This window comes from Phaseolus vulgaris, chromosome 8 (assembly GCF_051622355.1).
Source record: "Phaseolus vulgaris cultivar YP4 chromosome 8, ASM5162235v1, whole genome shotgun sequence".
Taxonomy (NCBI): Eukaryota; Viridiplantae; Streptophyta; class Magnoliopsida; order Fabales; family Fabaceae; genus Phaseolus; species Phaseolus vulgaris.
Genome location: NC_143505.1, coordinates 3,870,401 through 3,892,814, shown reverse-complemented (window position 1 = coordinate 3,892,814; position 22,414 = coordinate 3,870,401). Strand labels below are relative to the sequence as shown.

General features: G+C 30.9%; 3 protein-coding genes across 9 annotated transcripts; 1 reads left to right on the top strand and 2 right to left on the bottom strand.

The window, feature by feature from the left end:
* Positions 1-1,469: 1,469 nt before the first annotated feature.
* Positions 1,470-4,436, bottom strand: LOC137826621 (receptor-like protein 6). The gene has a single exon (XM_068632662.2). The coding sequence runs from the start codon at positions 4,434-4,436 to the stop codon at positions 1,608-1,610; it is 2,829 nt and encodes a 942-aa protein (XP_068488763.2). The 3' UTR covers positions 1,470-1,607.
* A 731-nt stretch (positions 4,437-5,167) lies between these two features.
* Positions 5,168-10,172, bottom strand: LOC137826622 (V-type proton ATPase subunit d2). Its single transcript, XM_068632663.2, has 10 exons — positions 9,740-10,172; positions 8,789-8,909; positions 8,346-8,453; positions 8,156-8,258; positions 7,646-7,726; positions 7,458-7,543; positions 7,309-7,368; positions 7,118-7,166; positions 6,347-6,481; positions 5,168-5,585 (listed from the first exon to the last, which is right to left on the bottom strand). Exons 1-10 carry the CDS (start codon positions 9,918-9,920, stop codon positions 5,454-5,456), a joined length of 1,056 nt encoding a protein of 351 aa, XP_068488764.1. The 5' UTR covers positions 9,921-10,172; the 3' UTR covers positions 5,168-5,453.
* Positions 10,173-11,349: 1,177 nt separating this feature from the next.
* On the top strand, positions 11,350-15,241 carry LOC137826623 (uncharacterized). 7 transcript variants are annotated; one of them, XR_016515186.1, is made up of 9 exons: positions 11,350-11,635; positions 12,376-12,430; positions 12,683-12,718; positions 12,799-12,843; positions 13,619-13,702; positions 13,922-13,993; positions 14,101-14,158; positions 14,280-14,379; positions 15,045-15,241. XR_016515186.1 is itself a non-coding variant. In XM_068632664.2 (9 exons), exons 1-9 carry the CDS (start codon positions 11,454-11,456, stop codon positions 15,197-15,199), a joined length of 768 nt encoding a protein of 255 aa, XP_068488765.2. In that variant the 5' UTR covers positions 11,350-11,453; the 3' UTR covers positions 15,200-15,241. The 7 variants fall into 7 exon arrangements, 5 of the variants coding, with proteins under 5 accessions (XP_068488765.2, XP_090150680.1, XP_090150677.1 ...); XR_016515185.1 differs by having other exon boundaries at positions 14,080-14,158; XM_068632664.2 differs by having other exon boundaries at positions 14,120-14,158.
* Positions 15,242-22,414: the final 7,173 nt, after the last annotated feature.

Here is a 22,414-nt window from a genome sequence, read left to right as displayed (position 1 = left end):
TCACATACTTAGAAATTAAGATTAAAAATAATTTATAAACACTTTCACCTCTTATCCTATTGATATAATAATTGTTTATCAAAATCCCAAGTTATTTACTTTACGAGTTACATTGTTATGAACACGAAGGAGATGGAAAAGCGAAACCAACTGTGACTTAGTTGTGATTGTGAGAAATTTATAACGAGCAAGGAGATGTGAAAGCAAAACCATGTTGGTTCTGTGAGATCAAGTGATTTATAAATTTCTTAGCAAACAAGTTAAAAAAAAGGAGAAGAAACACTTACAAAAATGAGAAGAAACATAACATTACATAGTTACTTGTGGAAGATTGTGTGCGAGAACATTACACTTTTTTTAATTGGGCTTGAGTTTTAACCCAATAGTCATTAATTCCAACACCTCCCTTTATTTAGACCACCAAAATCTCAACTGATTCCAACAGGACTGCTTCTTCCTGCACCTCCATACATTCTTCTCTCACCTCCATATATTTTCAAATTTTCAAATTTTCAAAAATGCCCCTCTATAATATTCTGGATTACGTAATCCGGAAGTCATTTTTCAAATTGTAATTAGCTTCTGAATTACATAATTCGGAAGTCTTTTTTCAAATGCATGATTATTTTTCGGATTACATAATCCGGAAGTCTTATTTAGACTCCGAATTATGTAATCCGGAAGTCTTTTTTCAAATAAGTTTCTGGACCGGATTACATAATCCAGAAACTACTTTATGGGGGTGACACAAGAAGGATAAAAATGTATTTTCATGTTGTGTATGAAGGTGGGAGAAGAAGATATGGAGGTGCAGGAAGAAAGAATCTTCAAACAGATAGATAATAAAACTCCCACATACTAAGAAAAAAAGAGAAAAGAGATAAGATTCATTATAGGAAAACTATGAATTTATCTAGATCAATATTTTTGATAGTTTCTTAGTGGTTTGATGATACAATGGTAGAAAATATGAATGAACTATCAGTCAGTAATTGTAAAAGAATGTAAAGAGAGTTTAAGGTTTTGAAAGTCAATTAATCTGGATATTATAGTATTAATTAATATTAATTTTTTTGTATTAATTAAAAATCTTAATTGAATAAAAAGTTATAAAAAAATATTGTAAAATCTTTTGAAATTATAATCTCATAAACCTTAGTGGAATACTTTTAGAGAGTAAATAAAAAATTGTATAAAGTGAAGTGTCACATTAGAAACAGGAACAATAGTTAATGACAATGAAGTAACAATGGACTTGCACACAAAAAAAAAGTTTCTGTCCTGCATATCCAATCAATTGCAGAACATTACCGTGAGCTGTGTTCTGGGGATTATATGAACAAGGAAATTCTCATAAGCTATGATTTAATTTACTATCTCTGGAGCGTATTTACATGTTCTGCTTAAGTCATGAAGTAGCTTTTTATGTTTGTAAACTTTTCTAATATCGGTAGGTACAATGTAGTCAATGAAGCAATAAGCAACTCTTGCTAAACTGCATAAAACAATAAGCACAGTGTTGCTACCTAAATGCAATTATAATAAGAAAAGTACAAAAATGAAAGGCACAACAAATACAATGGAAAGAGTTGCACATCATCACAAATTTAGTTTCCCACTCGACAAATCCTTTTAAGCCAAGCAAATATCTCACTATTGAAAGAGTTTCCCAGTGCCAATCCCACAAGAAGTCCACCTCCATACCCAATCAGAACCACTTTCCAGTCAAATTCAATAAAAATTCCCGAGTCTTGATCGTCATCAGATGTGGAAGGTGGAACAAATGGCAGCCCTCCATCTTCCTCACATTTATTGACTGATGGATTAACACACAGTTCTTGGTTACCCTCAAATGAACTATCTTGGAATGTAGCAAACTGCATATTTTGAGGTATATGACCCGAAAGATTGTTAAAGGACACATTAAAGTGCGAAAGAAAGGTCAGTTCTTGCAACTGTAGGGGAATCTTCCCTGATAAAGTATTGACAGAAAGATCCAAAGTTTCAAGGTTCGAAAGCTTCCCTAAGGAAGAAGGAATGTTGCCACTAAGCATGTTGTTTGAAAGGTTCAACAAAACAAGACCAGTTAAGTCTCCTATAACATTTGGAATCTCCCCAGAGAATTTATTACTTGAAAGATCAATGGCTATCAAGTTGTAAAACTCTTGGAGCTTTTCATAAACCAGGGTCCTCCCTTTGTTACACAGAGAAAATGAATACCTGTAAGAGCCATCCTTCAACACGCTAAAGCTTGCCAACATGTGATAATCATACGCCGAATAATATTGATACTGTAATTGACTCTCGTTTGAAGCTTCCATTGATTTCCAATTCTGGATTGTTTTAGAAGGCAAACTTCCAGACAACTGATTGTGAGAAAGATAAATGATATGCAGTTTGGGAAATGTGCATGCTGCAGGACACCCTATGGATCCGGACAAATGATTATGGTGTAAAGCAACAACTTTCAGCTCCGGAAGAGTTCCCAGCCAACAGGGAAATGAATCATTGATTTGGTTATGGCTAACATCAATATACTCTAGCATTCTAATGTTTAGCAGTGCTCTTGGCAATTGACCCTGCAGTTTGTTATTGCTTAAATCTATCATTCTTAGATCACTTGTCTTCGTATATGTCCCAGGAAAGGGGCCAGTCAATTTGTTTCCTTTTAGCACCAAAATCTGCAGAAGTTGACTAGAACTTCCCAAACACGAGGGAACTGTGCCACTTAAGTTGTTAAATGACAAGTCAAGAAGCATAAGAGATTTCAAATTGCATATTTGTGGATCTATTTTCCCTGTTAATGAGTTGTGGGAAACAATTAAGCTCCGAAGACTTGATTTTCTCCACATCCAGCTGGGGAATGAACTGACATTATTGTATGGCATGTAAATATATGATAGCTCAGCCAAGTCCCGTAGAAAATGTGGGAACTCATTCAAATTGCTTAATCCCAAACCTAACCCTTGAATTTGTGAGAAACTTGCATTAGATGGGTTTTTCCCACTAATTAACGACAATTTATTGAAACATAATTCAACCAAAACGAGCCTTCTTAGCTTTAGAAATTTATCCATCTCTAATTCTCCCTCCAACAGATTACTGATCAGAGAAAGAGTTTCAAGGTTCTCAAGTTTGAATAGAGAGTTTGGAATTTCACCCCGAAGATTATTTCGTCCAAGATCCAGGGAAGCTAAATTGGTTAGGTTCATTATCCAAGATGGAATTTGTCCACTTAAATTGCAGTGATATAAGGACAATATAGATAATTGGGTGAGATTTGTAAAACAAAATGGAATCTCCAGGCCAATATTTACAAATTCCAGGCGCAAATCATTCATTCCCGACAACTTACATATCCATGAGATGGTTTCAGTTGTAAATTCATTAAAACCAACTCTCAGGGTGCGTAATTTGTTAAGATTTAGCAGGAACGAAGAAAGATCACCTTTGAATTTGTTGCCTCCAATATCTAGAAACGTAAGCTGAGTAAGGTTTCTAAATGAAGAAGGAATTGACCCAGAAAAATTGGAATATGATATTGATAACCAATTCAAAGAATTGAGATTTCCAATGGATGCAGGAAGTGTACCGTAGAAACTTGTGGAATCAAGTTCTAATGTTGTAATTTGTGCACTTGTATGAAAATCAGGAAATTTGCCAGTGAGGTTTTGATTATTTCCCAAATTTAGATATCTCAAGTTTGGAAGATGGAATATTCCTGGTGGAAATTCCCCATATAGTTCACAATGATAAAGAGAGACTTGTTCCAAATATGTAAGATTTGTGAATGTATGGGGTACAGATGAGGAAATGGTTACATAATTAACACGAAAAACTTCAAGATTAGTTGAGTTTTGAATTAAGCTTCTCAGAGTAGATATTTTCAAACTCAAAAGATTGACTGGAACTAGAGAATCAAATGCACCACATAGATCAAGAGAAAGTAACTTAGACAAATGTGAAACTTGTTGTGGGATTTCACCAGAAAAATAGGTTTGAGAAAGGTTCAGATACCTTAACTGTGAAAGTTCACCAATTCGAGATGGAATTTGAGAGTAATTGAAGTGATTATCAGCAAGATCAAGGCTTTGAAGATGTTTAAGGTGAAAGAGGGTACTGTTTGCATCCATTGTACCATAGATGTGGCTGCTACTAAGATCAATGCTAATGACATGATTTGTGTGTTCATCACATTCAATTCCATCCCATGAGCAGCAATCAGTGGTTGCATTCCAAGATGCCATTTTAGGATAACTGAAAGGATTATAAGAAGACTTACTGATAACAAAACTTTTCTTAAATTGCAACAAGGCACGACTTTCATGTTCATGGCATTTGGTAGGAGGAACGGAAAGAAGACAATTAGTAGCTGCGAATGAAAACAGTGAATAAAGGAAGAGAAAGTATTTTGAGCCAGCAAAAGTCCAATCCATTGTACCTTTTACTAATTTATAAGATGAGATGAAGTAGGTGCTTTATATACGCACTCAATTAATCTACTGTGTACGCAAAAAATATCTAATCACGTGCTGTATTCAAAACTGAAAATGTTCAATGAGAGACAACGCCGTGAGTTGAACAAAAAGCTATGGGTGACAACAGGAGTGATGCACAGTGGGCTACGTGGCAATTGTTTCCACAAGAGAATTTATTTTGTTAGAAATTTGGATGCCACACGGCGTAGTTTCATCAATCTTATTTGCCATGACTTTACTTCATCAATCTTATTAACCCCGCTACTGCTACTAATTATATTTGTGATTATATTTTGAAGTCATGATCAAAATTGATAAAATTAGAAAGAAGTTCGAAAATACTAAGTTATATTCAAGTCAGTTCTGCATTAAGGGTTAAAACTTAATCCTACAACAGTCCTATAACATCCACACTAAAATGTATTGCAATTATTTAAGCACTTCTTAAAATATTTGTCTTAACCATATATAATAATGAACACACAAGTTTTACAGTAAAAGCTGAAAAGTCGCCTAGAAAGTCCACCAAGTATTTTCCATCACGCAGAATTAAGTTCACAAATTTTAAACTAAAAATAAGTAGATTAACAGTATAATAAAAAATAGAGTAAAAAATACAAAAAAAAGAGAGTGTAATCTTAAGCCAAATTCGAGTAGAAACAAAAGAAAGAGATTAAGACAGAGGCACGTAGATCCAGCTAGCAGGTTTATTGCACAGGAATATTTACTGTAAAATTCACAACATACAAATTGAATCTTAAGATCTTTAAAACTGAACATATTTCAATCAAATTCGACTATAAAAATCTTCCTTCCGTATTACAGAAGATCTTATCAGCATAAGATTAATTATTTTTATCTCAATCTTCTGAACAGTGGCTGTCTAGTGTCTACTACAAATGACAACTCAGATGGAGAATGCAGAAAGTCAACAAATTATCCCAACGAACATACAAACTATAAGGAGCAATCCGACTAAAATATGAAGACAACACTGTCATGAACTCTGGACTTCTGATTCTGAGCAACACATTCTGAAATCCACATTAAATTCCTGATCTCCTGTTCCCTTAACCTCATATATGCGAAGAACACAGCATAATGAAACTGCAGTATTGACAAAATAGTGCAGCTTACTAACCCGAAAAAAAAACAATTTAGCTATCATTAAAATATTAAACTAATCCAATACAAAACTGCCTGGTTCAAAAGGAAGAGAGAGAGGAAGGGAGGGATTTTAACGGAGAAGAAAGGGGAAGGAAAGGTGGATTTTGATTTGTTTGGTAGAGAAAAGAGTAGGCAGGGGGATTTTTGTAGAGAAGGGAGGTAGCTTTTTCTTGTTTGGTTCACTAGGATAGAGAATGAATTTAAAAAAATTAATTTACTTTGAGCATGTTTGGAGAAACTTCTTCATAAGAACTTCTAGAAGAAATTTTTTAAAAACAATGAACTTTAAAAACTAATATAAACTTATGCACAAATTATGTGAGAGAGTTCCTACAAATTAGCTTACGCATAACTTAATTTTAAAGTACTGAGATTCTAATTTCATTTTCTTCTTATTTTCTCTCCTAAAATTCCTTACGCACAAGTTTCTGCAAACAAACCCATTTGTATCTTATGATTTTGAATTTCAAAAAATAAGTAGAGATATTTTAGCAATTATACTTGAAATGTTTCAAATATCCTCCCCTCCACTCTAAAGCCTATGTTGGCGGAGAGAAAAATGAGGGATTTTGTTCCCTTCCCCTTTTAAAAATTAAATCAAACAACAAAAGTTTATATAAACCCTTCCCTCCACATTTACCCCCAACCAAACATCATGTGCATGGGCGAAAACATTGTGATACTCAGAATTGTAAACAAACCTGTTGTTCAAACGCCAGGCAAAGCCTTTTCACCTCCTCCTCATAGAATGCCTTGTCAAGCATCTGACTTTCACCATATGATAGCTTAGCAAAAATAGATTGATAGGGGGGATATTTTTCCATGACAGCACGAACCTACATGAGCAACCAGATAAAAATTTAGGGCCCAAAAAGCATTATTAAAAGAAATCAGACAGAAATATGCAGACACTACTGATGCTTTGATGATTGACCATTTCAGGATAGATTCCAACAGAGAGGGATAAATAACTCATACACAAGACCCTCTGGAAATTGGTAGCCAAAACCAAGTAGGCAATTACAAATTACAAATGGAATAAGAAACAAGCATATCATTTACGCCTGAATAATAGAAGGCGCTCAAAAAAGGAAAGCTTCAAAGTGACATCTTAGAAAACATCTGCAGGGATCAATCAAAGACTCATGGGACAATTTCCCAACGTGCTTGTGTTGCTAAATCCATACAACAATTGTTTAAACCAAAGACAACAAATATCACTAAAAATATCAAATACCAATATATCTTTTGGTAAAAACCATATCAAAACTAGCAGTACATTTCACTAACTTGGCTATCAATAAACACGAATCAACTACCCCGAGCAACACAATCTATCATGGCCTAAGAAAAGTACAAATTGAATGAAGCAAAACACATGTAGCTACCAACTTACCAACCTAAAACATCATATCATATATGTAAATCATACATACCTAAAACGCCATGTTTTATATGTAAATCATACTTACCTGATCAATGTCTTCACAGATAGCAAGTTCCTCATGACCATATGGGTATCTGTTTAAAATAAGTCGGTCATTACCAAAAGAATCATGCCAAAGCATTAACAAACATCGCTAATTCTAAATATATATGGCTGTGTGTGTGTGTGCGCGGAGGGAGAGAGAGAGAAAGAGGGAGCTGAGGGTTAAGAGCTTACAGCAAACCAAAATTAGAGTACAATTTTCTACGGTCATCTCTGGTAAGCTCAGTACCAATGCTGCACAGAGTAAAAGCCATGGATGCCAGTTATTACAAGTATCCAGATTAACTAAAAGGCAATAGAAAACCATTTTACTTTTCATATACCTATTTATGGTAATATTCACAGCCCTTCTATCAGCCTCAAAAGCTAGAAGGTCAGACATTATCTCAGCTGTGGCACCACCAAGTTTCTGCTTAGGAATAACATTAAAATGATGAAAATCAGAGAAGAAAAAATTGTGACAGGAGAGTACATATATCTAGTGGATAACAAAGTGCCTCAGACCCTTCACCTGACAAAATCTGTAGAAGTCTTCAAGGTATGCCTTGTAAAGAGTGTTTCTCATTATTTCAATGTTCATATCATCCAAGTCCTAGAGATATAAAGAATATAACAACAACATATCATATCAATAGAAGTCCAATTTCATCCGACTATCATGAGCATATATCAAACAAATAAACTAGAACTACAGAAACATGTAAAAGTTACATAAACTATAACACAACAAAGTATAGATCCCAATATTCCATCCAACATATAACCCAAAAAGAGGTAGCGTAGGAAAGCAGTCCTCATTAGGGAACCAACACCTTGTTTCTTTTAGATTTCCAATAATTTTGTATGATTGTATCGCAGACTCTTCAAACTCTTTATTATCACAGTCTATACATTACGAGATGCAGATATAGATTATTTGCAGTTTCTGCAATAGTACCAACTAACTACTAAAATCTTTAGCACGGTATTAAATACATGAATTAAAAAAAAATAAAAGGAGAAAATTGGAAAGATGGTTTACCTCTGATGTAATGCACTCAGAGAAATACGGAGCTAGAGGAGTGTCAACAAGAACCAACCTGTAAAGCTCCCGCATATTCTGAGCAACAGCCAGAGTAGCAATACTGCAGAGGGCCAACAGAAAGCAGAGAAAAATTAAAAATGTAACTGCTTACAGTCAACATATTGAAAACTACATAGAACTTACTTACCTGTCAAACATGCCGAGTGGATGACATTTTTCTAGTAATTCTTGAACATCTCTCTCATGCAAAGTGCCAGTAACAATCAAAACAACATTGTCTATCATGTGACCGTAACTGCAGGAAGAAAACAGAAAGAACATCAGTTTCAGCTTTTTTGGTGGAATGATAACATAAATTTGGATGAAAATAAAAGAGCTGCAAAAGACTCATCAGCCAGAGCAAATGCTGATTTGAATTCAACTTTTACACAAGGAGGCAGAGCTAATGCCCATACTAGTTAGCTGAGTTGCTAACAAGTTACAATTACAGCACCTAAAACTACTTGAATGTTAAAATTTTAGCCTCCTCTAGCTCAACCTACATAATGTTATCAATATAAAGATGACATTGACAGAGTAAATCCATAAATACAAAAAGATACCAAACAGAAAAGGCAAAAGATCACATACGTGATATACTCTAAAAAGGTTGACAAGGGTTCTGTGGCTTGGCATAGCATGTTCTTGTAATCATCAACCAGCTTAAGAGTACACTTCTCCACAATCGTGGTGGTATGCAGTGGAGAAGGTTCTGCAATAGTTTTCAGCCATCAGCATAGACCAATAATCAAAAACACCATTCCGCTAATACAAAAACAACAGAATCTACACATCTTTTAACTAATTAATAAAATAATTTATTTACACAGGAAGTAACAGAGTAAGAAAAATAATTTTTTGAAAGCTTCATTCAAATTCAATTCCAACAGAAAAATTGAACATAACCCATACGAGTCAACTTTAAAGAACAGTTAACTACAGCGAAAAATATAACACAAGAAATAAACAAGACAACGATTATTTTTTGTTTCCCGCAAATATCTTCCTTCCACATAAGGAAATCCTACTCACAATCGGGCACTATATGAACACCTCTCGAATTTTTATTCGAGCAATCCTGATTCAGACACCATCGAGACATCTCTCCAAACAAGAATTTGAACCTCCGTTTGCCATGTTATGACGATTAGCCTCTCTGCTAAGCCCAACCTCATTGGAGGATCACACCGAGGTCCACTACACGAATATATAATGATGAAGTAACACCAATGAAAAATTAAACGAAAAACCTAGATCACAAACTTCTACGAATCTCCAAGTACTTGATTCGGTTACACTACATAACATCTCCTGAAAATTTTGAGAAACGTTCCTTATCACATATCCACTTCAAATCCACACACGTGTCGAACAAAGTTATCGCGATATCGTTTCAGCATTCAATTTCATGAAAACAGAGATGAGGCTTCAAAACGGAAACAAAATAATCACAAGCACACTAATATCACATAAATAAATAGTTGATGATAAATTGAGATTGGTTATGGATGAGGGAGAGGGCGTGAATTGGAGAAAACGCACCGTTTTGGAGGTAAGGGCCGTACTCGGTGGCGGAGAGGTGCATCTTGATATCGTCGAGGGTTTCGCATTGGCAGAGATTGTTGTAATCGGAGGTGGTGAGGAGACCGGCGCGGTGGCCGCGGACGATGGCCTCGAGGAAGCCGCCGTGGATGTTGAAAGTGAGAGCTTCGAATCCGTACATTTCGGATCGGATCGAATCTAATGCGGGTCGCGGATCTTGAATTGGTTGAAGGAAAGGGAAGCAGAAAAAGGATGAGAAGCTCCTCCTTCGGGGAATTTCTGCACGGAGATAAATGAATGAATAATAATTCTGAGAAATACAAACAAAGTGTATTCTCTCTTATGGTTTGAGCAGTGTGTTTCGCACTTTTACTATCGTTGAAAAAATAGATCGTGAAAAAATATATTCGTATGTCACAAACGAACAATAAACGGTAAAATCATGGTTTTAAAGGTAGAAACGGGATTCAACTAATTTCAGTAAACTATTTTTTTTAATTCTTTTAATATATTATAATCCTAAGTAGCATTCATAAAAAATTAAAATAATATACGTAATTTATAATTTTATTTTATTTTTACTTCAAAAGCCATAAATCATAATATACGAAAAAAGTAACTTAATTATAAAAATAAATAAATTGTATTTGAGTTGAACAAATTATAATTCTCTTTAAAAAATCACTTATAAACAATATACATATTTTTTGTTAATATTATATTGGTTAAATTGTCAGTCATTCTATTTTTTTCTTATGATAATTTATATGATCGGTTCTATCTAGTTTGATTAAATGCAATTATTTAAAAAGATTTAGATGAGATAGAGGATCAATTCCGATTTAATTAATTGAATCACCATTTCCTTATATTATGTTTTGACAAGTATGATAAAAAGTTTAAAGAAATTGAATTAATTCAAAATGTTAATATTAAAACTCATTTTTTAAAATTGATTTTTTTTAATTTAATTTAAATAATATGATATGATGAGTCAAAATAGAGTTTTAAAACCGTATATAATATATAAAAAATTTATTTAACATAAATTTTATTTGGTTTATGCAATAAAACATTATATTAAGAATAGATAAAAAATAAATTTATTTTGATAGTAGTAGTAATAAATAAGTATTGAATTGTTTAGCGAATTTGTTACTTTTTACAAAAATGTCATAAAACGTATATCACTAATAATTTATAATTAAATGATAATGAAAATAAATTTATACTGAATGTACATAGTTTTAAACTAGATTTCATGATGATTATTTTCTAAAAGTATGTTTGCAATATTTTTCATGGGTATAATTAACAATACTAAGTGTATAAAATTAATTTGATTATTTAAATTGAGAAACGAAAACATGAACTAGGTCAACTCTACTATTTTTTTTCCAAGAAATGCATAGAACCATGTTCGGTTGCATTTTTATGTTAGAAATATTTTTACAAAATAACTTGAATAAGAAAGTTACAATCTATGAAAAAAAAATAGTAATATTCCAAAAGAAACAAACATTTGAAAACAAGAAATAAACTAAAACTAAAGTAACGATTTAAAAGTAAAAAACATAAGATAAAATAAACACCTCTTACATTACATCACATGTTGCATTTGTGAGAATGAACTTTTAATTGATGAAACAGAACACACTCGTTTTCTTGTGTTTGTCTGAAAAGAAAAGCATAGTGAAGCGGAAGTACAGGTACAATGGACGCTGCTACTGCAACCTTATCTATGTGCCCATGCCATATTTTTTCTTCTTCTCTTCCTTCTTTGCGTATGCATGTGAGAGTTTCATCCAGAATCCCTCACCTTTCAGCATCCGCAGTTGACAAAACCCTCAGCCAGATCAACAATTCTGGTATCATAGCTTGTCTCAGGGCTAACAGGTCCTTTTTTCTTCTCTGCTTCAGTCTTTTTATTAAAAAAGATGGAACAGTTATAAAAAAAAATGTATGTGGTCTAGTTTTTATAATCAATATTGGGTATTTTTATTTTTCTTATCCAGCTTCTCTATGGCTTTGTCTTTGGTGGGGATTACTCAGGCAACTTCTTCTGGGAGTTAGCGAATTGCAATAAAAGAAATTATTTTTAGATGCTTCCAAGCAGAATAGGCTTGCCACTCTAATTTTTTTTGTTGGGAATGTTGGTTCTCAGAAGAGAACTTTGTTAATGTTGAAAAAGATGAAAACTTTAGATTTAAAGGATAGGGATGAGTGGTTTTAATTTTGAATGTGTAAAACATGAGGCAGGGATGGCGTACTTGTTGTAGATGAAGTTTGGGCATATGGTGTCTATGAATAGTAGCTTGTTAGGATAAAAAGTGACAGCATACACAAAGTTGAACGATTAAGTGCCAAAGTTGAAAGAGGATTACTCTACTCAGCCTAATTTTTCTTGTTTTTGTTTTGTATTTTATGTTACTAAATATAGAGGATAAAAGAGTATTATTTTTCACTTCCTTTTTCTTTCGCACTTTTTTTGCTTAGTGGGCTGAATGTATTATGTTCTTTTTGGCTGAATTCAATTTTTGATGTGCTAGTAGGCAAATTCTCCCAAGGCACGACCATATTTATTGTATTGTGTGCCTGTTTATGCTGGCTGACCTTTATTTTTCACCTATGTACAGCGCAGAAGTGGCCATGAAAGCTGCAAATGCTGCAATAGCAGGTGGAGTTTCAGTTGTAAGTTTATTTTTGACGTTCTTTTATTCTGTATTATCAATTTAATCTTAATAAAGAAAACTCAGAGGACATTTACATGGATCCGTTTTGTCTTAGTTTTGAAATTGATCCTACTAGTTGAATCAGTTTAAATGCTTCTGGGCCATACAGAGCTAGAGTTATGCAAGCCTTGTGACATCTGACAAGATATGATGTACTCGACTATTTTTGTTCATGATGTGTTTCTCATCATCTATTTCTTTTAATGTGTAGTTGGAGATTGTGGTATCGACTCCAGGTGTGTTTGAGGTTGTCTACCTTAATTTTTTTACTGCCTCACTTGTTTTGTTCTTAGATTTAGAATTCATACGCTTTTCTGGTCTGTGTAGGTTCTGCAGCAGCTTGTGAAGGAGCATCCTACAATGGCCCTTGGGGTATGCTTTCATCCTTAAAGTTTATATCCAGTTTCTCAGATGGCATCAATGTTCTTTGTTTGGGTGTACATCGTGTGAACCTGCCCAGAGTTAAGGAAACCGGAGAACATGTCATTGTCATTGCATTCTCTCAGTTCATTGAATTTTAAGATTGTGGGGTGTATAGCATCATCACCTAATGGACATGCTGGTTGACATGTAAATGACGATTATCACCAAGAACTGCTAATCCTCACTCTAGGATTTTTTTTCTTCTCTCTTAATTTTACTTAGCTATCAAACAGAGAATAATTATTTATTCTATGGATTATTTCTAACAAAACCACAATGTCTTGTAGAATCTTGGAAAAAAAATATAAAGTTAATTCATTTGAAATTGTTCTAGTGTTGAATGTGTTGTTGATTGATGTGGATAACTACCTCTCTGTGTTACCCCCATAATCAGTTAAGAGGAATGTCCAACTTATCTTTCCACATTTCTTCTAAATTCTAAGTAATATCGCCAAATTTACCCGAAATCTCTTACTTTATTCTGATTTAGTCTTGTCTAGAACACTAATAAATTTATCTCTCTTGGAATTGCACACAAAAAATTCTTATAAAATTGGAAATTTCTTTTAGTTGCTTTCTTGCAGGATATCACTAGCTTGTAAAGGTATCCTATTGAATTCTTATGATTTTGTTTTAACATGATGATCAAGACTCTTATCATGTATTATTCCATGAAAGCACATCTCTTCAAGAGTTGTCTGAACTGAACAGTCATTGCCCTTAGGTTGGAACTGTACTCAGGATTGAGGATGCTAAAAATGCAATCGATGCCGGAGCCAAATTTCTATTGAGTCCTGCTACTGTTAAGGTTTGCAATTATATTTATATGTACCTGCATGTCACATAATACCTGCGTGTGGCAAATTTCGGTGTTTACTATTAATATTTTGTTTTTCTTCTTTTTTCTTTCTTATTTGAATTAGATTGAAAGATTCTTGTCACATAATACTTACATGTTCACTATTTGCAGACACACTAGGATGTCTAACCATGTGCATTTTCTTAAAAATTGTTTATTTGTTATCAGGACATAATGGTAATGGATTACGTTCAGAGTGGTGAAGTTTTATATATTCCCGGTACAATGACTCCAACTGAAGTAAGAGTCAACTTTTAGATTCAAGTCTTTTGCAGATCTCATGATTAATTCTTCATTAATATTTTAGTGAATGCAATTTTTTCTAGCATTCATTGACCACTCCTTAGTGATCATTGTGCCATGCAGATATTGTCTGCATGTGATGCAGGGGCTAAAATGGTTAAGGTATGCCTTTCCATCTTTTTAACATTCATATCTTTATATTTAGAGCTGCCCCATATTTTTCTTTTTAAGGGTTATAATTCACATCATAATTTCTTATACTTAGTGTTTACCTTTGTGATAGATATATCCAGTTTCTGCACTTGGAGGATTTCAGTACATATCAGCACTCAAGAAGACCTTTCCTCACGTCTCTATGGTTGCTTCTCAGGGAATAACAATAGGTAGTTTTGAAGTTTTCCTACTGGATTATAATTGAGTGATATGAAGTTCAAATGCTGTCTATAAGGAGAATATTATAGAGATATGAGTAAATATTTAAAATCCCCACATCAGAACATAAATATGAGTATTCAGGATTATTATGTTTAATATACCATTACCAACATGAAAATTCTGACCTTTTAATGTTTCATCCTCAAGCATTTGATAAATAGATTTTCGGGTATTATTTCTCATTCTCAGTGTTGATTTTACTTAATTACAAGTTTTTCTAGGAGCAGCTTCTTTTCACTTTTGTTGTCAAGGATTGCTATTTAGAAACACTTAACTCTTAATTGTTTTCTTTATGCCAAAGATATAGTTTAGAACTTACCAATGGTGAAGTTTCTTGTTAAGTTAATGCATTTGCATATAAAAAAAACTAATATCCTATTTGTTTATGCACTTAGATTTTTTTTTTACAAACACTCCTTTTGAAGAACTGTTTATATCAGCATATAGAACAAGCTTTAGAAGAATTATTCTATAACAGCTTCTAATAAATGTGTTCACTACTAATCTCATCCATGTATGCCTAGTGGACACAAGAATGCATTTTATTTAGTAGATCAAGTTAAGACCATTGGCATAACCATTCAATGTGAAAGAGTTCAACTCTTTTTTGCAGATGCTATTGGTGAATATATTTTGCGTGGAGCATCCTCAGTTGTTTTGTCAGACGCTATATTTGATAAAGAGGCAATTGAGCAACTAAATTTTGATAAGATACATAAACTTGCACATTCTGCTACCTTACTGGGTAACAAAGCTGTGAATAGATAACAATTTGTACATTTTTAAGCATCCAATGCTGTTGTTTTCTCCTACATTTAGCCATAATGGTTGTTTGACATAGCTTATATTTTTAGTTACTTTGTCCAGAACACACGCTTTCTAGAACTTGTAGGATCGGGATTCCAGAACATGATTTTTGGAATGGATTTCCATAACAAGATTCTTAGAACAGAATGTATGTAATGCATGAAATATACATATTTTGGAACAAATTTTTTGTAACACATAATACCTTCTGGAATGAGTTTTCCGAAACAAGTTTTTCAAAAACACATAAAATGGCTTTCTGAAAGGAGGTTTTTTTGCAATACATTATCTCTCTTCTTCTTCCTTTGTATCATTCTTCTTCTCTTCTTCTGCAATGGCAACAATGGTGGTGCAGTTAGTAATGATGGGGAGAGAGAAGAAAAACCTTTTTTAGGATTTAATAGAGTAGTATGTTGTTTAAGGTTTTTTGACACAATAAATTTATATGAATTTTATTTTTTATTGGTGTATTATTTTATTTTATTGAGACAAAGAGAATTTTTAATGTATAGATAAATTAAAAAAATTAATGCTTCAATGAAAGTAGTTAAAAACATTGCTCAATTTGACATTTGAAAAACATAAAAGTACATTTACTTTAGAAAGAAGAAGCATCTAACTATTAAGCTAGTGTGTTAGAAACATAGTATATATCTTCATTAAAGAAAAGAAAACATTAAAACATCATGTTATATTTCAAAATCAATCAGAGTTAAAAATGTCTCTCTTGATTTTCTCAAACTACTCTTTCTATCTTCTATGGTATATTTGATTTTATTTTACGTTTATTTCAATAAAAAATAATCTTGTATCATAATTTAATTTTATTATAAATTAAAAATATTATTTTAGAGATTTAAAATATTCATCTACTATGAATTTTAGTTATGAGATGTGATTTACGAAATTAAATTTATTATTTATGGTGAACTAGAATTATAATAATATTGTAAACATACTTATACAATGTACAAATTAAAATATTAGTTTAATTCAAATGTGCTAATACTGTAAAGACTTTTTATATTTTTATTAGTTCATAGGTTTCTACAAAGGGTAATATATTTAGATAATTTTTAATTGATAATATATAGTAGTTAGTGGCTATTATACGAAAATTAAGAGCAATAAAGAGTTAAAAATGAAATAATTAAATATTTAAAAGTCTAGAACTACACTTCTCCTCTATCATGAAATTTGCATTATTTTAATTGCAGTTATTTCCTGGGGACCTTAAAAGATCAAGTTTATTTGTGTTTAACTTTTTCTATTTCCAAGTTATTATTCATTCACTAACGGAAATACATGTAGTAACCTGTTTGTGTGCCTGCATTTTTAAATTTAAATAGTAAAATTTACAAAATATAATTCTAAATAAATAATTTTAAAAATTAAAAAAAATGTATATTTGTATTATTTTAAGTAAAAAAAGTTAGACAATTGTATTTAATAACAAATTTAATAGTTATATTTTAATATATTAGAAATAGTTACTTAAAATAAAAATGATTGCACAATTGTTTTTAATTTACTCAAAAGTATGGCTTATAGATCCTCCTCTATTTGACTTGTGATTAAACAGTTTTATTAAACTATTCTTCAACATTTTGTTAGGTATTTTTCGTGAGAATATGAGTGAGTTTATTGGTGGTTTATCTACTTTCCTTAATGTTCAGATTGTTTTGGTTACTGAGTTGTATGAAGTTATACATGCTACTGAAAAAGCTTAAAAGACGAGTCTTACCCATTTATTACTTTAATGTGATTTTGTCTTGATTTGTGCTGCATTTACAGTTAAAACTAATATTCATGGTATGTTTCATAATAGGTAGAACATTGTCTTAATTACAGCGAGAAAACCAAATTTAAAATTTTTCACATTATATTTAGGGAGATGTTAAGTTTCATAAAAATACCTAACATAAGAACTTTTGTAAAAAAAAAAAAAAGTACATTCATAATTAATCATAAATTATCTTATAACAATATTATTGATTTTGGAATTGTTAATTCTTATCTATTTTTAATTGGTTAATGAAAAGAAAATTTCTACATCAGCAAAGTAAACTATTTTTTTTTTTCAACCAAACCAAAGTTAAAGTAATTATTTTTTTTACCTTAACTCAAGGTTTGGATAACCACCCACACGTTAATCCTATCCAAATCCAAAAGTATAATTTTATTTTGAAGAGTCAAATATTAAAAAGAAAAACTAATTTTTTTCAGACGTAAAATATAGTATTGATTCAATATTACCAGGAGTCATATTATTGAATGTATAGTCAATCCTTGTTCATAATTAACAAACCTTATTGAATTATTTTCTCATCGTAAAACTAGATTTAGCTAGCTTTCAGGTAATAAATTAGTTCTTAGTTTATAATTTCTTAACTTATAATATTTAAATAAATAAATTATAATTTGATAAAACTAATTGATAAATTAGATGGTAATATAAAATAATATAAAAGAATATAACTATATAAAATTTATCATATAAATAAAATTGTGTTTTAAGATAAAAATATATTTGATTGATATAATATAATAATTTTTAATATATTAATAAATTTAAAATTACTTTGCAAACTAAATTTTTAAGACTAATTTTAAATTATTTTGGAATAATTTAATTTTTTAATGTATTATTTTAATATTTTTTATTTTTATTTATTTATTTTAAATAAAATATATATTAAAATGATAATCGATTATATAAAATATATTATCTTTTGAAGTGTACAATTTGCAAATCACCTCACATATGCATGGAAAGTTCAAGTTACAAAAATTGTCATTTTCTGTATTTTTTTTTTAAAAATTTTTCATATTCACATTTTATCTGCCTTTCAAACTTTCTCTGTTTGAAAACAAAAGGAGCATTAAAATGTTAGTAGTGATTGTATTTTAATGATAATAACAATTATGTTCAACAATTTTTTATTTAAAACATCACAAAAGTATGTTATATCTCCTTAATTAACATAATCACAAAAGTCTCTCAATTTTGGACAGGTTGTGATTGAAATATTCCCTTCTCTTTACAGCAGATGCCTCTTTTTTTTAATCATATCATGATTAGAGAGGAACAGGATATTCCTAATTGGATTCTAAATGAGTCTGGTCGTTTTACTCTTAAATCGGCTAGGACTTTTTTCTTGGAACCAGGAGTTCCAGATGGTTGGGGTAAATTCATTTGGTCTTCATCTATTCTGCCTTCCAAAACTCTAGTACTTTGGAAAAATTTTCATGGGCGACTTCCTACAGATCAACATATTCAGAATAAGGGTTTGCATATATGTTCTATGTGTTCGCTTTGTGAAAAGCAAGAGGAATCTATTCAACATCTATTTTTTGAATGTTCTAACGCATTGCATATTTGGAGTTGGGTACGACAAATTTTTCTTACTTCTCATTTCTCTAATAAGGATGATCTACTTTCTTTTATTAAGAGTGATGGTAGTCCTTTGGTTAAATTGATTAAGCTTGCGGTGATAACCTTTTCTATATGGATGATATGACGTATGAGGAATTATGCTATATTTCAGGATAAGATTGGGGTTTCTAAGGCTATTTCGATAATTAAAGATTTAACTTGTCTAGTGGGAAATTCGTCTAAAGCTTCAATGAAGAATGATATGTTGGACTTCAACGTGATTAAGTTTTTCGGTATTAAGACTCGTAGTGGTAAAGTTCTTCGTCCTCTTCCTATTAGATGAGAATTTCCTTCACCAGGCTGGGTCAAAATTAATACTGATGGGGCTGCTAGGGGGTATCCTGGTCTTGCTACTTGTGGAGGTATTTTTCGTGGGAGTATGAGAGAATTTATTGGTGCTTTTTCAGCGTTTCTTGAAGTTCAAACTGCTTTGGTTGCTGAGTTTTATGGAGTTATACATGCTATGGAGGAAGCTCAAAAAATGGGACTTACTAATGTCTGGCTTGAATGTGATTCTGCCTTGGTTTGTGCTGCGTTTACTGCTAGGACTAATGTTCCGTGGATGCTTCAGAATCGATGGAATACTTGTCTTAATTTTTGTGGGACAATCAGGTTTAGGGTAACTCATATTTTTCGTGAAGGGAATGCGTGTGCTGATAAGTTGGCTAATTTAGGATTTATTCATAGAGAATCTTTTCATTGGTATAATAGACTCCCAGCTAGTCTGTTCTTAGAATTCTTTATGAATAGGTATAATCTATCTATGTATCGTTTGTGTTAACATATGGGTTTTGGTCTAGTCTCCCCATATTTTTTTTTTTCTTTTTTTAATAATATTTTTTTTTCATGTGATGGCAGATGATTGTTGTTACTTGAGGTGTCAGCTTAGCTGAGATGTCAAGTTGCATAGTGATGCCTAACACGAAAACTTTATAAAAAAAAAATATCTCTCAATATAATGGTTGATTGTTGGCTAAGTGAAAATGGGCATATAGATCAAAAGTTGTCACACCTTCCTTTTGCACTTTGTATTTATTAAGATTTTATCATATACAATTTTTCACAAGTTTTAATTTAGTGACGTGACACAATTTTTTAATAAAATTAACAATTCTTTTGGAATTTTTTTTTTACCATGATAGGGTTATTTTTTTTTTTTTTACCAAAATGGGGTCCGTTTAAAAAAAATTACAAATTTAGGCAACTCGTGCCAATTCGGTACGACTTCATATGCAAAAGTCGTCCTAATTAGGCACGACTTCTGCCATGTCATACTGAAGTCGTGCCAACTTGTCACGACTTCTGCCCCGTCATACAAAAGTCGTGCCAACTTGGCACGACTTCTGCCACGTACGTCATAATTGTCCGCACAGACAAGCTTAATAATAAAATTCAATTCAAGTTTGATTATTAATTTCCTCATTTTCTTTATCTATGTATTTATTCATTCATAACACTCTTAGAACATTCATTTTCTTTATCTATGTATTTATTCATTCAATTCAAACATGATCCATACACAATTATCCATTTTTTGTTCCTTAAAACTAACACTCTTAGAAAATTATGTATCAAATTAATTTTTAACATTACATAACTTACTACCCAATATATAAACAATAAAATTAAAAAATATATATAAAAATTATGACGTGGCAGAAGTCGTGTCAAGTTGGCACGACTTCAGTATGACAGGGCAGAAGTCGTGCCAAGTTGGCACGACTTCAGTATGACATGGCAGAAGTTGTGCCTAATTGGGACGACTTCTGCATATGAAGTCGTGCCGAATTGGCACGACTTGTCTAAATTTGTATTTTTTTTTAAGCGGACCCCATTTTGGTAAAAACCAAAAAAATAACCCCATCATGGTCAAAAAACCTCTTTTGGAAGAGTAAATATTAAATCAATCAACAGATGTAAATTCACTATTAAATTTAAATTAAATACTAATAATTTTATAATTTAAAAAATAATAATTAATTATTTTTTATTTCTAAAATATATTTTTTTAATAATTGTTTTAAGAGAGAAAATTTCATTGACACATAAATTTAAAAAAAATATATTAAATACATACGAATTCTAAGAAATAACATAAGAAGACTTATAAATATTATTGTCAAGTAGGAAGATATATGAGTATATGGGTTAGAATTTTTTTGAAGTAGAAATATAGTGATTATTCAGTGTTGTGTCCAAATATAATTACAGCATAACCATTTTAGTTATATTCAAGTTTTTATCACTATGTTTGGGTTAAACACCCCATGACTCTATAACTTTATTTTATTTCTTGGTGGCCAAATAAAAAAAGTTGAAAGTGGATAATTCTTTCCTTGGATAAGGATAAGACACATGATCAAATATATTCCTATAAGAAGAAAACTACTATGAAACAACTAATCTAGTTAGCATTACTATAAATGAATAATAATGAATTTTTAAAATATCAATCAAGAATAGTTGAAGAAGTATAACTAAGATAATTGAAATCCGTTCATTATTTAAATTTTTAATGTGATCATTTTGAACATTCCAACAAGTACATTCTAAAATGATGAAAAATCCTTTTTGAATCATGAAATATTCCAAAGAAACTAGCAAGAATAGTCCTTTCCACATATATTTGTATGATAATTGAGTAATTAGTAATATAATTTATAATATTGAGAAGTAAACTTAACTAAATTTAAAAAATAAGTACGTACAAAGGTAAGAAATATTTTGTTTTGAAGATTTATCAAATATCTTACGTGTGGAAAAAATCATGATCATGGTGTAAATCAAATAAATGAAATCTATAAGGTTTAACTTTTGAAGTTATTTACCTACCATAATTATTTTGTTCCTATAGGATTAAATTTATGCGATCATCAACCTACAACTTTATTCAAGTCTTAATATTTTAAGTAAATCCAAATCCATTAGTTCTATTATTAATTTCTTAAATTAGTATAATGGGATACTTATATTAAGAAGATGAATTATAATTATTGAACTATTCATTCGGTCAATAAATACTAAAAAAAAAAAAAAATTTAAAACCAAAAAATAACTAATTAATATATTAATTAAATTAGACTTTAGAGATTATAAATTTATTAGTATTTAAAATATTTTTTATTATTAATAAAATTTATAAATTAATTTTAAATTTTAGTAGTTAATAAGATATTAATTTAAAAATTAATTTATTTTTTATTAATGATACAAATTATTTTAAAAATTAATAATTTTTATAGTTTCTAAAATAATATTTAATTTACTTGTAATTAATCATTATTTATTTAATTTCTTTTCTTATAAGTGAAATTAAAATATACTATGTTCTTGAATAAATAAATAAAATATGTAGATTAAAAAATTTAAGAAATCATCGTCCAGTGTCTATAGTGAGTGTTTTGATATATGGATCTCGAAAATCTAAATTTGAGTAAGTTACTATATTAATTATTCCTAACGGTAAATTCAGAAGATATTAATGTTTTTATGAAAGAAAACACTTTTTTAGTTGCAAAAAGAAGTTAAAATTAAAGGTAAATTGCACCTTCCAAACCAAACTTAATCTGCATTGAATGCACATTTATTTAATAATAAAACTGTGGGATAAGTTACAGAATTTAATTACAAGCAATTATTACTTTAAATGTTTTCTTGATGTTATATTATTCAATCATAGATAAATAGTCAACTTAAAAAAAGTATAATTATAAAATAAATAGTCAATGTATAAAAAAAAT